Source organism: Epinephelus moara, chromosome 19 (genome assembly GCF_006386435.1).
Source record: "Epinephelus moara isolate mb chromosome 19, YSFRI_EMoa_1.0, whole genome shotgun sequence".
NCBI lineage: Eukaryota > Metazoa > Chordata > Actinopteri > Perciformes > Serranidae > Epinephelus > Epinephelus moara.
The window spans coordinates 26,673,242-26,688,470 of NC_065524.1; the positions used below are offsets into that span (position 1 = coordinate 26,673,242).

The 15,229-nt window shown below is 43.2% G+C and overlaps 1 protein-coding gene across 30 annotated transcripts in view; it reads left to right on the plus strand.

The window, feature by feature from the left end:
* The window catches only part of ank3a (ankyrin 3a), a 171,856-nt gene that overhangs the window by 143,704 nt on the left and 12,923 nt on the right, over positions 1–15,229 (plus strand). For 20 of the 30 annotated variants that reach the window (XM_050072036.1, XM_050072030.1, XM_050072048.1 and 17 more), the window contains 7 exons: positions 393–515; positions 1,053–1,079; positions 3,964–4,045; positions 5,353–12,579; positions 13,475–13,549; positions 13,835–13,966; positions 14,778–14,921. In XM_050072036.1, the coding sequence (XP_049927993.1) occupies positions 393–515; positions 1,053–1,079; positions 3,964–4,045; positions 5,353–12,579; positions 13,475–13,549; positions 13,835–13,966; positions 14,778–14,921 (7,810 nt within the window). Of the gene's footprint in view, positions 1–392; positions 516–1,052; positions 1,080–3,963; positions 4,046–5,352; positions 12,584–13,474; positions 13,550–13,834; positions 13,967–14,777; positions 14,933–15,229 lie in introns of those variants that run through there. The other 10 variants (XM_050072057.1, XM_050072058.1, XM_050072059.1 and 7 more) reach the window with 6 other exon arrangements.

Here is a 15,229-nt window from a genome sequence, read left to right on the forward strand (position 1 = left end):
CCAGGTAACGAGTATCATTAATACACGACGTGCCCCAGGCACAACATTTAGCTCCAAATCCACAAAACCAGCCTGAAAATGAAGGAAATCTGAAATGATTGCATTAGAGTCAGCGGAGCACAGCTGTGTTGTTGTCAGACCCTGGTCTGAGCTGGCCGGATGCTACGTTATGATCGGTCAGTTTGCGTCCAGGGGCAGGACTTAGCAAAAGGTCAATTGTTGAGCCCTGCATTCTGTCTGCTACATCCTTTATACTGTAAGACCATTTCCAAGTTTAGGAACATGCAGTGGGTTGAGCTTTTTTCTTCTTCACATTTTCCACTTTGCAGGGTCGTTCTTGAAACCTTTTGTTACGGTCAACTTGTGATGCATGTCTTTGCTGTCCTCTACAGATCAGAGATATGGGCCAGGAGCCATGCGGCCGACTCTCCTTCCTGAGAGAGCCAAAATCCAGTAAAGGCCTTCCACAGACTGCCGTATGCAATTTGAATATTACACTGCCAACCCACAAGAAGGTAGGATCACCATGTTTGAACAGTTCGTCCTTGTAGGCCATATCACATCATCCACATGTAAATGAAATTGAAACACAGAGAGGGATGTTGTCCTGACATCAGGAGCCATTGAAGTTCATTTGGTTTAGAGATGACTGCTTGCTGCTTGTGTCTTTTATTAGTGTCAAAGCCTGTGCCAGTCGTAAGACCCCACAACGTACACATGCAGACACACACATGCACATCGTGCTTTGTTCTAGTGCCTGGCTCACTGTGGGTACATAAGATTTATGCAACAAGACAACTCTTCTCATGCGTTTGTTTGTTGTGGTATTGATTGATCACAAGAAACTGAAATTATTTTGCTTTTGCTTTTGTTTATTTTGCTGTTTATTTTTCGTATTAATCCCATAGATTTTTTCTGATGCCTTTTGTTGTTTTTGCTGCTCCATTTTCATCCCCTGAATTTTATTTCCCACCTCCCCGCTCACTATAACGTCCCTGCTCTCCATTGTGTCATCTCTCTCCTCTCCTGCAATGCATCTTGGAATACCACAGGATATGGAGTCTGATCCTGATGATGAGGTAAAACAGATTCTTCATCATCACATGGAACTGCTTCTTCTTTGTCGTCCTTTCTGTTGGCTTTACTGCAGACGCTGTAGTAAATATGCGTGTCGCAGATATTTCGTCTCTGTACAGTACCTTGGTGTGAAAGATGCTTCTGACTGCACGTTTATTTTTTACACAGCTACGTTATTGCTGAAGTGACCCCGTGTAGTGCATGAGTGGAAGTGGCAGTTGTTTTTAATCAGCAAGGATTTGTTTATTTATTGTTGTCTTCATCCCAAAATGCAGTGGAGCCAATTGCTGTGCCACACCTCAGCTTGTTTTTCATCTCTATCTTCCTTTCCATACATGTCCGACAGGAAATCACCATGTCTCCATCCTTACTATTAACTCATAGGACGTTTCACACAGGACACTGGTATCTTTTGTCAGCTAAAGATGAAACCCTAACTCTTATCATCTCTCTACTTAGTCACTGTTTTGTTGTATTTGGGGTTTCCCTTCTTCACCCTTGTCCTTGGCTTGTGTGTAACAGAGACGACTAACTCCCTCAGCTGCATGACAAAACATTTCTAGGAGAGTTTAATCAAAGGGAGATGAGGCTGTTCTTATGTATGAGTATTTGTATTATATGTAGTGAGCATTTATGTTATATTCCTTCTACATTAATATATCAACCTACTCGCCAAACAAATAGTTGATATTGGATAATTCAGCACCCATTTTATGCTCAGTGACATCATTTCTGAACACTGAGTGCCAAACAAAAAGTACTACGACAATAACCACACATTGCAACTACAGTATTATTGAGGGCTGTTAAACTATTCTAGATATAATTATAAAATCAAACTGTGAAAAAAACAAAAAACATTGAATTGTGTAAATTGATATTCGATTGTGGGGAGGAAAAACGCAGCACTACGGTGGCTGTCTGCCTTGCGAATTCCCACTTGGGAATTGCACACAGTGTCACTTTAACTTTCTTACTTAGCAAAGATAAAAAAAAACATCAAATTGTTTATTGAAACCAGTATGAATATGACCTAACCTGTATAAAAATTACACTATCGAACATCAATTACAAATCATTCACTTTACCTCCAAGAGACATTCTCACTTCTCATTCTAGCACCAACCATGGCGCAGAGAGAGACATATGTCTACAGTCTTAAAATGAAGTTTTAAGGAGTATGACATAATTTATTGGTTAATTTTGTAAGGCTTAGGTATGTAGATCTTTAAAAAGACATGTTTATGTCCAAATAAACATACCTACACAACTAGTTAGGGCTGCACCCGATTCAGAATTATGTCAGTCAAATCAGATTTGGCTGTTCAATATAAATATACAACTATTTGTTCCTTTTTTTTCATATAAACTTTGAGTTTTGAGAGTTTGAACGGGTTTCAGAGGGACGTTCACAATAGTAAAGCAAAGTTAGCCCTCCGAGCTAATTCATGCTAACAACACTAATGACAGATCAGAAAAGTGCAACAGTTTTTGCCGAAACTAGATATCAAACAAATCCAGAAACTGTATCGTATTACGTTGCCATGAGCTGTAAATTCACCACTTCTATGCAGAACGCAGAAGATAATGTGATCTCAGAGCCTGACCGGGCAAAGCCTCTCTTTCTTTTGGGCAGCTGCCTCCATCTCACTCAGACTCACCCTGGTTCTGGGTCTGCAGCTGCCTGTACAAGAGAGAGGCGTTCACTCTGCCGCTAAATCTGGGGACTGAAACGTCCTGAGAAGTACACTGCACACTGACTGATTAAAAAAGAAAATAAATAAATTGCCTTCAAGTAAACTAAGCGTTCTCCGACTGATGATTTGAATCTTCAACTTTCAGGGGTCAGCCCTTAAAGTAGTTATGTGTCGTTGAACCTATGTGTTGGGTTTTTTTTTGTTATATACTCAAACATCATTTTGGCCAATTTTGACAGCCCTAGTATGACTACAGTGAAAGTTGAGGTGAGGCAACATGCTTAAGGTCTGCAAAATGTTCCGGTTTCCAAAGAAACAACAGTGATTGTCTTAGAAGGTCACAAACTCCGAGCATTGCCATGAAAGAAAGACGGGCTAGACCCACGTTCATCACACCAAACTCCACGCCTTTCCTTTTCAACTTATGACATAAAGGCCACACTGTTAACTACATTGACACTGAATGATTATGTAAATCAGTGGTTCCCAACTGGTCCAGCCACAGGGTCCAGATTTCTCCTCAGGGTCTACACAGTCGAATATATTCAGTGTATATTCAGCTAGTTTGCTGTCTCTGATAAGTAGCTGTCCATTTGTCACTCACTCATAAAGTCATTTTCTACAAACTGGACACGTTTGCAAGTCACTTTAGGTCCATTCAGAAAGGACCTGTGACCCACTTTTGGACCGCCACCCACCGGTTGGGAACCACTGTGGTAAATCACGTAATGCAGAATTGTCCAATATGAGCATAATTCCTGGAGACTGAATATGTACCACTCCCCTAATATTGAAATGGACACAATTCCTGATAAGAGGACATTCATTAAACACACCATCCCTAACTGGAAGTTGGATTTTACCCATGCTTACCACTTACTGGACTAGGTCATAAAGGCAAAGCACATATTATTGGAAGTTATGACATTGAGAGGTGCAGTGAGTGAGGAGATGCAGGGAAACAGTCCACTACTCTCCAGAGGAGACACTACAGTACACCTGCAGTGGCTCCTTGTGCCAGTACTAACAGCATGTGCTGATTCACTAATAACAGGGCAGTATCCGTGCACTGCAGCATCTAACCTAACAACTTAACATTATTATTTAGACCTAATTCTGACAGATCAGAATCACATTTCACCATATTTTTTATGTTAAAGCATCTTTTGTTCTTTTTTGTTTGTTTCAGACTGAAAAGCCAGAACGACGTCATACCTTTGCCTCCTTAGCTTTGCGTAAGCGCTACAGCTATTTGACCGACCCAGCAGCGAGTGAGTTTCCCATTTTTACTTACATGAAATTTTTAATTGATTTCAGATATTTGTGATTTTAATTAGTGTTAGTGTCTAAAGGTCCCTTCAAACAGTGTTCTTTCATATAGCTGTAGTTTAGAAATAGATCTACCTGACAAAACTTGTTCATCCATCGTTTATTCTATTCACCACCTGACACATACTCTTTGATCATCTGTCACTCATCCAACATTTGCATGGTTTACTGTGTGTTACGCTTTGCTTACCCACCCCATGTTGACAAAAGTCTCCCTGTTTCAACTGTTATGTTGTTTTACATTTGTGGAAACACTGGGAATCAATGTCTGTCTGTTCATTTATCATTTGAACAAAAAATGTTTTGATTCATGTTGAATAAAAATATTCTTTTGAATTGTTCTCATTTTTGTAGTGGCCATTTCACTCTTATTGGCTTTATGATTGTGTGCGGCTGTGTATATTAATGTGGTAACAGGTTGCACTTTACATTAACTTTATTTCCTTGAGTCTTTGTTAGCACAAGCATTTTTAGGGGAAGTTTTCACAATGCACTTTATTATCAGGACGCAGAAGTTTTACAAATTCTGAGGTACTGTCTGTGTTTTGTTATTCCAGCCTTGTCTATCCAAGTCTTTTCCATTAAAGAAAGTTGTCAGTGATTTGATGTTATTTAAACTATATTCATAGGTAAGACAAGAGCAATGTTGATTAAAGTGAAAACATAGATGCTTTAGATATGACTGAAATTGCAGTGTATATTGGACAGGCATGAATTGCTGATTTACAGTTACTTTTTTGTAAAGTGCAACCTCATATTTTATTTTAAGTCATGACCAAACAAGTAAAGCAACATTTTTTTTATTGATGGTTTACACTTGTGGGGTCATCTGGCATCGAAAATGAACCAAATGAAAGGATAAACACATGTCAATCAAACATGTACAGTAAAAGGCACTGTTGCAAGGAGGAAAATAGATAAAGCACATCAAAAGTCAATGGAATTGTGTTTTTTGGTTACCATGTCATTTTTTGTCAAGTCATTTTGTTCCTATACATGCTCTGTTCTTTATTGGGTGTATTTTGTCATTAGTCACTGATTTTTAGACCATCATTTGTCAAATCATCCTGGGTTTTTGAATAGGGGCCTTTCTTACATTTCATGTATAAAATTTTCTTGCTGCTGTGAATAATGCTGTTTCTGACTGACTCAAATTTCTCTTTCTGGTTTTTATGTTTTATTTCAAATTATTTTTCGTTACATTTTATGTTTGCTTCTTTATTGCTTTTGATTTAAATTATTGTTGAAGAAACAACTGATCGAGGCTCGCCGAGAACACAGCCTTCTAGCTACCCTCACAAACCTGTCTTTTCAACGAGATCTTATCAGGCGTGGTCGCCTGTTCCTGTCGCCGTCCCTGGCCAAGCCAAGTCTGGGTTTGGCTCCCTCTCCAGTTCGTCATCCAACACGCCCTCTGCCTCTCCATTAAAGTCTGTCTGGTCCATCAACTCTGCCTCCCCTATCAAGACCAACATCCCCGGATCACCTGCCTCTTCTGTAAAGTCAGTTAGTGACATGGCCTCTCCCATTCGATCTTACAGAACCATCTCCTCTCCTATAAAAACTGTAGTCCAGCAATCCCAGTACCCAGTCCAGGTCAGCCCCAGTCCCCTGGCCTCACCAGGTAAAAGCGCCCCAGATTCTATATCTATGAAAGGACTGGCAGCATTGTCTGCTAGGACCTCCCCTATAACTGTCTCTGGAGGAGGAAGCCCTCTTCTTGAAAGAGCGTCAATAGGCATGACCCCACCAACCTCTCCCAAATCTTCTCTGAGTATGTTCAGTTCACCCCTGCCATACAAGACCATTATTGGGGGCTCTAGTGGCACAGCATCTTCGTCACCTATAAAAACAGTCCCTGGTCTCTCCTCCGTGCGTTCATTTGCCGCAGACGTCACTGGCCCTGCAAGAAACCTCTTCGCCTCTCTTTCGTCCCCCCTTAAATCCAACAATCCTCCAAGTGCTGCAGCACTGATCAACGGAACTGTGTCGCCTACACAGTACCGCTCTTCATCCCCGACGTCTCTTCTCACAAGCAGTCTTCAAGAGAGGATACAAGCAACCACCAATGCTGCGACTACAAGTGTCAATGCAGCCTTTGATGAGGTTGAAAAAACATTCAATTCTTGTTCTGCAGGCTATGGCACCTTGAAGTCCATGTCGTCTTCTGCATCCTCCTCATATCAGTCCATAAGATCATCAGCTTCAAATTCTATCTACCCCTCTCTAAGATCCCCTCCCAACACCACCACAGCTGTGACATCCAGTACAATGACTGTTCCAGTGTACTCTGTTATTAATGTGCTGCCAGAGCCCCAGTTTAAAAAGTTACCTGAGGTGTCAAAGTCAGCTGCTGCCCTTCTGTCCCCGCGAAAGACGGTGCCCATAGAGGTGAATGCTCAGATGCAGTCTTCCTTTGCCAGAACTCTTTCCCCCATCAAAGCCCCTCTTTTTTCTGCTGGCCTGAAATCAAACACCACATCACCACTGTCATCCAGTCAAGAAATTCTGAAGGATGTAGCCGAAATGAAAGAGGACTTGATACGAATGTCAGCCATTTTGCAGACAGACCCAAATTCCACAGCCAATAAAGGATTTCAGTCTGATTCTTCCAAAGAGGCTAAGATAGAGGACGAGGAGCCATATAGGATTGTGGAGAAAGTAAAGCAAGATTTGGTAAAAGTCAGCGAAATCCTTACTAAAGATGCTGTGAAAGATGGTAGGGTTTCCCTTGCAAGGGGTTCTTTGGATGACATACACTTCTCAAAAGTACAAGTTGAGCAACCACCAAGCAACTGGAGCTATCCACCAAGATATGAGACTGTGGTTCCTCAAGCCAAATCAAAAACAATACCAGATAGAGATTTCAATCTCTCCAAAGTAGTTGACTACCTGGCCAATGATGTTGGTAACAGCTCTTTCTCCAAAATGCATGACACAAAGCATAAAGCAGATGAGGGCAAGAGAGAAGGAGAGGGCAAGGAGAAGCAGAAACGTGTTCTAAAACCCACCATAGCAGTTCAGGAGCATAAGCTCAAAATGCCTCCAACAAACATGCGCTCTTCACCTTCAGACAAAGAGATCAGTAAAGTAGCAGATGCACTTTTTGGAGCAGATACTGTGCTCGACTCTCCTGATGATATCTCACATGAACAGGATAAAAGCCCTCTCTCAGACAGTGGCTTTGAGACCAGGAGTGAAAGGACACCCTCTGCTCCTCAGAGTGCAGAAGGTATGGGCCCCAAGGCCCTTTTTCAGGATATCCCAGCTCCCCCAGTGATCACAGAGACTAGGACTGAGGTTGTTCATGTCATCAGGAGTTATGAGTCCCCAGAGGATAACAAGCAACCTGCAATGGAGGATGCACATCCTGTCCGATATATTGATTCAGATTCTAAAGGTACATCAAGTCCCGATCACAATAAATCTTATTCAGTAAAAGTCAGCCCAGATGAGGATCCAATGGGGAAAGGGATGAGGGTAAAGGAGGAGACTCACATCACTACCACCACCAGGATGGTCTACCACAAACCACCTGGCAAAGAAGCAGCATCAGAGAGGTGTGAGGAAACCATGTCTGTTCATGACATAATGAAGGCTTTTCAGTCGGGCAAGGACCCTTCTAGAGAGCTCGCTGGACTATTTGAACACAAGTCTGGCAATGAGGAAACATCACAAAGAGTCCTCGAGGACATGAACTCCAAACCTAAGGTTGAGAGAATAATTGAGGTTCACATTGAAAAAGGCAATAAAGCAGAACCAACAGAGGTCATCATCAGAGAGACAAAAAACCATGCAGAAAATGAAATGTATTATTACCCAGGGAGTAGACAGGAAGAGGAGGAGCCTGAGGAATCACTTCCAGTGTACCTTGACTCCCCCAGAGTGAATACACCCATGTCACAAGAGGAAGACAGTCGCCCTAGTTCAGCCCAGCTCATGGCAGATGACTCTTACAAAACACTAAAGCTACTTAGCCAGCAATCTGTAGAGTACAATGAGGATGAATCATCAGAACTTAGGGGAGAATCTTACAGTTTTGCAGACAAAATGCTTCTCTCTGAGAAATTTGACCAGTCTCATTCTGACACAGAGGAATATCTGAGAGATAGGTCTCGCTTCCATTCACCAGACAGAAGCAGTCACAGTGAGGGTAGATCAGTTGGGCCAAGGACAGAGTATGTCTTCAGGTCATCGAGAAATGTGTTTGACAAATCTGGAAGAATGGCCAACGTTGATGATAGCTTTGACAAACTGACACTTTTGCAGTACTCGTCTGAGCCTGGTAGCCCAAAGCAATCAGTTTGGATGCGTGTGTCAGATGACACACAGAGTAAGGACAGAGAACAGCTTATGTATGAGGACAGAGTGGACAGGACTGTAAAGGAGGCAGAGGAAAAACTCAGTGAGGTATCACAATTTTTTCGTGATAAAACAGAACAGCTCAATGATGAGCTCTCGTCTCCAGAGAAGAAATCTCGAAGACCAGATTTCAGAGAATCGCGTTCAGGGCCCAGTTCTACACACAGCAGTCCAGAGAGGTCAGCATATAGGAATGGGGGTAGTGGGGAAGAATGGAGCCGGGAAAGGCTTAGAGACAGGTTCAGCTCCAGTGACAGGAAATGTGCCAGCTTGCCCAGCAGTCCAGAGAGGAGAGTGTTGCTGCAGTACAGTGATTCAGACCCAAGAAAACAAGGAGATGGCAAATTGCAGGGAAGCACAGGTGAAAGCTCTAAACCCTTTCAAATGTCTTCCTCCAAAGTTAGTGCAGTGAGGCTTAAGTTTGAGCAAGAGGCTCAAAGGCAAGATAGGAGTCCTCAGGGTGGCCAAAATTCAAATCCTCCTATCAGGAAACTCCAGGAAAGTAAGCTACCTGTGTATCAGGTATTTGCTGGTCCCAACATTCCAAAAACACCAGACAGTCCTGGAAACCAGAGGAGATGTCTAGATAGTGAATCAAATAAGTATAAGCATGAGAGCAGTGGAAAAGATCAGGAAGAGAAAAAGTTATTCAAAACATGGGAGACCCAAGAGTACGGGAACTATAAACCCCAATCTCCCAAACTATCTCAGGCTTTAATCCATGATTCTATGAAAGATAACAGTGATTCCCAAAGACAAGAAACCACCAAGAAAATAATCTACACAGAATTTGTTGTCAGAGAAAGCCCAAATAGCAACGATAGTCTAAAAAAAAACTCGGAATCACAAATTCCTGTAAGAAAGCCGTCTAATTTTCCCGAAAATCACAAATCCACCAGTTTAAAATTAGATGCCTCCGTTGAACCACATGAGAGGGCAGGGTCTCATGTACCTACTTTAGCTAGAAATCGGTTGCACAGTAACTCTGAATCAAACAAGTCTACTCGTGGATCATCACTAGGAAAATCCACAGACTCATCAGAAGGTAGCCTGTCAAATGTAGTGTGTAACGGTGTTGATAGTGACCAAGCAGAGTATTTGGATGAAGTAACTCCTGTAGTTGTCACAGAGGGTTTCAAAGATATTAAACCCTTACCTGTGTATGTTAGCATACAAGTAGGAAAGCAGTATGAGAAAGAAACGGCCTCGGGACAGCTGGGAACGTACAAGAAGATAGTAAGCCATGAGAGTAGGACAGTGCATGAGACTAGGGGTGCATTTTACACTGTCAAGCAAAAGCAGTCTCCTTCCCCTCAAGGAAGTCCAGAAGATGACACTCTAGAACAAGTGACTTTTATGGACAGCTCTGGGAAAAGTCCTGTTACCCCTGAGACCCCCAGCTCGGAGGAAGTGAGTCTGGCCTCAAGAACGCCAGAGTCGGTGATAGGCTTCATGCCTGGCATGCCAAGCCCTATCCCAGAGGAGTCTGAGGAGGAGGAAGGGAAAACCTTCATCTACAAGGAGCCCACAAAGGAAAAATCTAAGCCAGCTTTCTCAGAGAATCACAATAGAAAACAGGATGCAGAGAGACAGAAGTCAAAGGAGAAAAGAGTGGCTTATATAGAGTTTCCACCTCCTCCTCCTTTAGAGGCAGAGCAGTCCGACCCTGAGAAAAGGGGGTCATGTGCTTCTTCTGAGGCAGAGACAGAGATGATGGAGGTGAACCTCCAAGAGGAGCATGATAGGCACCTCTTAGCTGAGCCAATCATCAGGGTCCAGCCTCCATCCCCTATTCCCCCTGGTGCTGACAACAGTGACTCTAGCGATGATGAGTCTGTCTTCCATCCCATCCCCATCAAAAAGTACACCTTCAAAATGAAAGAGGAGGGAGATAAAAAAACGAAAACCAAAAAATCAGAGAAGAACGAAAATAAGGAGTCTGGGCTCAATGGTGTCGTAAAGGGGGAGGATGCTGACTTTGATCAAAATGGCAATGACCAGTCAATCACTGACTGCTCCATAGCAACCACTGCTGAGTTCTCCCATGACACAGATGCTACTGAAATAGACTCTTTAGATGGGTACGACCTTCAGGATGAGGATGATGGACTGAGCGAGGACCCTAAAACATCTAGTCTGTCCAATGATGGAAAAACAACTGACCGCTCATTTAGTCAGTCCAAGCTTGAAGTGATAGAGGAAGAGAAATGTGAGGAAGGGGGGGACAATGGAAAGAAAGCCAAATCATCTTCAGCCTCTGGAGACGAAAAAGATTACACTCTTGAAGGAAGACATCCAGATCGGCAGAGTTTTGCAGAAAACTACTTTGGCTACCAACTAGAGGAAGAACTGAATTCAACCTTTAAAACTGTTGCCACCAAAGGCCTGGACTTTGACCCCTGGCCCACCAAAGGGGGTGATAATGATAATGTTTTTGATTCCAAAGTAAAAGATGAGGACCCCAAGCCCTTTGGTTTATCGGTGGAGGACAAATCGCAGGCTACAACACCTGACACAACCCCTGCTCGAACACCGACTGATGAGAGCACACCGACTAGTGAGCCTAACCCCTTCCCATTCCACGAAGGGAAGATGTTTGAGATGACCCGCAGTGGTGCTATTGACATGAGCAAGCGGGACTTTGTTGAAGAGAGGCTTCAGTTTTTCCAGATTGGTGAGCATTCCTCTGACCCTAAAACAGGGGAAAAGGGGAGAGGGGGCAAGATCCTGGGGGTAATTACCTCTCAGTCAGGGGATGGGAAGGTGAAGGTTATAGATACTACCACAGACAGCAGCACAACACCAACAACACCAGCAGCAACAACAGCAAAGTGCAGCACTGCACAGCCTGGCAGTGACACTGGCTATACCGGTACTGATGCCACCACCTGCGAAGCCATAGCTGAGACCGCCTCCTCATGCACAATCACAGCCTCTAAGGTTGATCCCAAATTACGCACCCCTATTAAGATGGGCATAGCTGCCTCTATAACTGTGAAAAAAGACTCAGGGGATCTCACCGATTGTAAAGCTGAGATGTCGGAGGGTCAGATGGTGCCAGAATACATCAGTATAGAGGGTCAGTGTGCAGAGAGCCAGTCTAGCAGACACACTGAGCCCAAGATAGAGAGAAGAGATTACCCTTCTGAGAACTGCAACAACAACAATAACCTTGAGTCCTCCAGTGTTCAGGCCAACTACATCCAGTGTGGTAGTGTGGTGTTTAATTTGCAGTCCTCCTCTGAGCCCACTCTTCAGAAAGCTAGCAGGATAGAAACACTGTGCTGTAGGGATTTAGAAGAGAGAGTGGAAGTACACAGCAGCAGTCAAGTGCAGGAGCAGAAAGGTGATGCTATTAAAGAAAGTGAAGTGAAGCAGCCCAAGTCTAGGCTTCCAGTAAAAGCATCTGGATGGTCATTTCACACGCAGGGAACAGCCATAGGCAAACAGAAGCCCAAGCAAGCAGTGAAGGTTGAGGTCAGGAAAAGAGGAGAGCCAGCCATAGCCAAAGTAGAACCCAGGTCTAGAATACCAATCAAGGATGTTAAAAAGAGCAGCCCAGCCGCCACAGCTAGCTCACTTGTTTCAGTTCGGGTTACCTCACAGCCAACGAGGGCATTGGACACAGAGAGAGCAGCCATACAGTTGCCCTCAAGGCTACCACTGAAGGACAGACATCAGGTCAGCAGTGTCACAGTTGAGGCAGCATGTAGACAGGACAGACAGGAGAACCCTAGTGAGGTTTGTAAGCGCACCATCGAATACTTTAAAGGCATTAGCGGGGAGACGCTAAAGTTGGTGGACCGCCTGTCAGACGAGGAGAAAAAGACGCAGACAGAGCAGTCGGAGGAAGACAGCACCTCCCGGAGCACCTCTCTGTCGGACGCCTCCCAGCCTTCCCAGCCCTCCCAGCCCTCCCAGCCCTCCCGCTCATCCAGGTCTGGTAGAGGTTCGAGGGCTGAGGCCGGGGCCGCGTCCGTAAGGGCAAAGGTGGCGACGACGGACAGGGCCTCCGGCAGTGAGAGGAGCAGGAGGAGTAGGCGGACTGGTGGGAAGGAGGGCAGTCAGGGACTCACAGGGTCTCGAACGCCTCCCATCGCGGAGATCAAGCCTAGTTTGTAAAACTTTCACACTATGTTTAAAATACATCTATATATTTATATATATCACTTTTAGTTGCATGACATCGTTGTGATCGTTTAATGGATTGACTGGAATGCCTGTGGCGTGTTTACATATTCTCTTCAGAACAGTAGCTGTCATTTAAATTTCTTTTTTGTCATTGATGTACTGTGTACTGTATTGTCCTTGTTCTTTTCTCTGTTCTCCTCCTTTAACCCTTTTAAACCTCCGTATAGTTGATTGAGCATGCCAGTAGTAGTGTCTGGTCCACTGGCACAACCAGTCCCTTTTTTGACAACTCCCTGGTCCGTCTGTTTGTCTGTCTGTCTGTCTATGCGGGGTGGCTACCAAGTTGTTGTAGTAGTTTGTTGTTAGAGAATTTTTAATGCTATTAATTGTCATTAAAACTAACTAGTGTTGGCAAAGAACACACAAAAGCGTCTTGGCATGTTGACATTTTAGATTCTAACATAGACCTTTCCACCCTAGATTTGTAGAACAATGAGTCTGTTGTTGAGAGTCATGTTATGCTTTGTTTTGTGTGGTTCTCATGACAGTTACTGCCTGCCTAGAGGATACATACCACAAACAGTCACAGAGCACCACTTACTCTATGAACATATTTAAGTTGTCCATAATGTCTCTACTGTGAAATATCCTTTTCTTGCCATCCTGGGAAAGTAACTGAACCTACATTACGGCTATATTACACCAATATGCTGACCATTGTAATATTTTAAACACAACCTTGATAAATGCTGTTAATACTGATGAATAAGTGGCCAGAAAAGGAAAATTATGTATGTACATATTCTTCTCTTATATAAGTGTATAGGGGGAGAAGAATGTTAATGGTATTGATGAGTCATTGTCCTCTATCTGCCCAGGTCCCCAGAGTCCTTGTGAGCGGACAGACTTGCGCATGGCTATCGTTGCAGATCACCTGGGACTTAGTTGGACAGGTGAGAAACAGTCTGCAATGCATCTTTTTCTCCCTCTTAATCCCCTTCTACCTCTACTTTCTCTCTGTGGTGCTGTCAGTCTCACACCCTGAGATTTACTGCCATCTTCAGGCTAACAGTGTAATTTACAAATTGTAACTTATTGCTGTTTTTTTTAATCATTTTGAAATACAAATATATGTATTATATATTACCATCTCTGCTTTGTGTGTTTTCCACTATGATTAAAATGACTATACATTATAGTTAGAAGATTTATGAGTTGCTTTCTGTGCCCCATGGCAGAGTTGGCTCGGGAGATGAACTTCACAGTGGATGAGATCAACCACATCAGACTAGAGAACCCCAACTCTTTGACAGCACAGAGCTTCATGCTACTTAAGAAATGGGTCAGTCGGGAAGGAAAAAATGCCACAAGTAAGGTTATTTTTATATCTGAAAATCTTACTTTTCTGTCTCCAATTCTCCTCTCTTTGTATCTCTTACTTTTTCCAGTCTTTATGCCCTTGATTTATGGCTTAAAAGTTTGTCTTCTAATGTTAGTTAACTAACTAAAAAAAATGTTTTTCCACAAGCATCTGTGTAGTCCATCTCTAACAGTACCTTCCCTGTCTGTATTCCTGCCTATCCTCCACACTCCCTTTCTGTTTTATCTCTCCAAAGCCCAGTTCAGACCAGAGATTCACGACGAGATGAAACCCTTTTAGAACGTTTCAGATGAAAGTTGCAGTGGCGTGAACTGTCTGTCTGAGCTAGACTCAAGCCGGCTGATGGTGTCACCTACAACTCAGCTGGTCAAATCGCCTGTGGCTGGTTTAAGAACGTAAAGCACGTTGCCTCTTTCAACAGCCAATCAGCTTGTAGTTGAAGTCCAATGGTCATGTCAAAACCTGAAAAGCCTGAAAAGCTTGAAAACAGAACGGAAGTACAGAGAGTTGTTGCATTGAGATGATACACGGATTCATCTAGTTGCATTGGTCTGTACTGGCAGGTTTGTAGAACGTTGCAGAGCGGTGCATTGCAAGTAGTTGCACGTTTCAACTCATCTCGTAGCAAATCTTTGGTCTGAACTGGGCTTAACCCATCATCTGTTTAGAAGTCCAAGAGAGATGCCTTCTTTTAGGAACAGGCTCACTGTATGAAATAAGCAGTTTTGCTCAAATTTATGAACCTTGTTTCATTGTTTTTCAGGTGACTCAATGAATTTTTTGTCTTCTTTTTTCCACAGCGGATGCCTTAACTTCAGTGCTGACCAAAGTCAATCGGATGGATATTGTGACTTTACTGGAGGGCCCAATATTTGACTATGGTAACATTTCAGGCACAAGATGTTTTGCCGATGATAACGCTGTTTTCCGGGATCAGGCTGATGGTAAAGTTTAGCTCTGTCTAGCTGACCTCTTACCTCTCCCTGCTACCTTTTTGTTGTTGTTGTGCCAATGCATGGGTCACATATGCATAGTCCTGGTGCAAATCTCTAAAAGAAACTGATTTACAGTCAGATTTGGATTTTGTTTGGACAACTGGTTCCTAATGTTCCACGTATGCGCTCCTGATTTCCGAGCTTTACAGTTAATTTGCCGCATCACGGTATTCTGCTTTAAACTTTAATCCGTCTTGCTGTTTAATTCATTAAATTCATTAAATTATCGCCATGCTTTTAATAGCATTTTAATACTG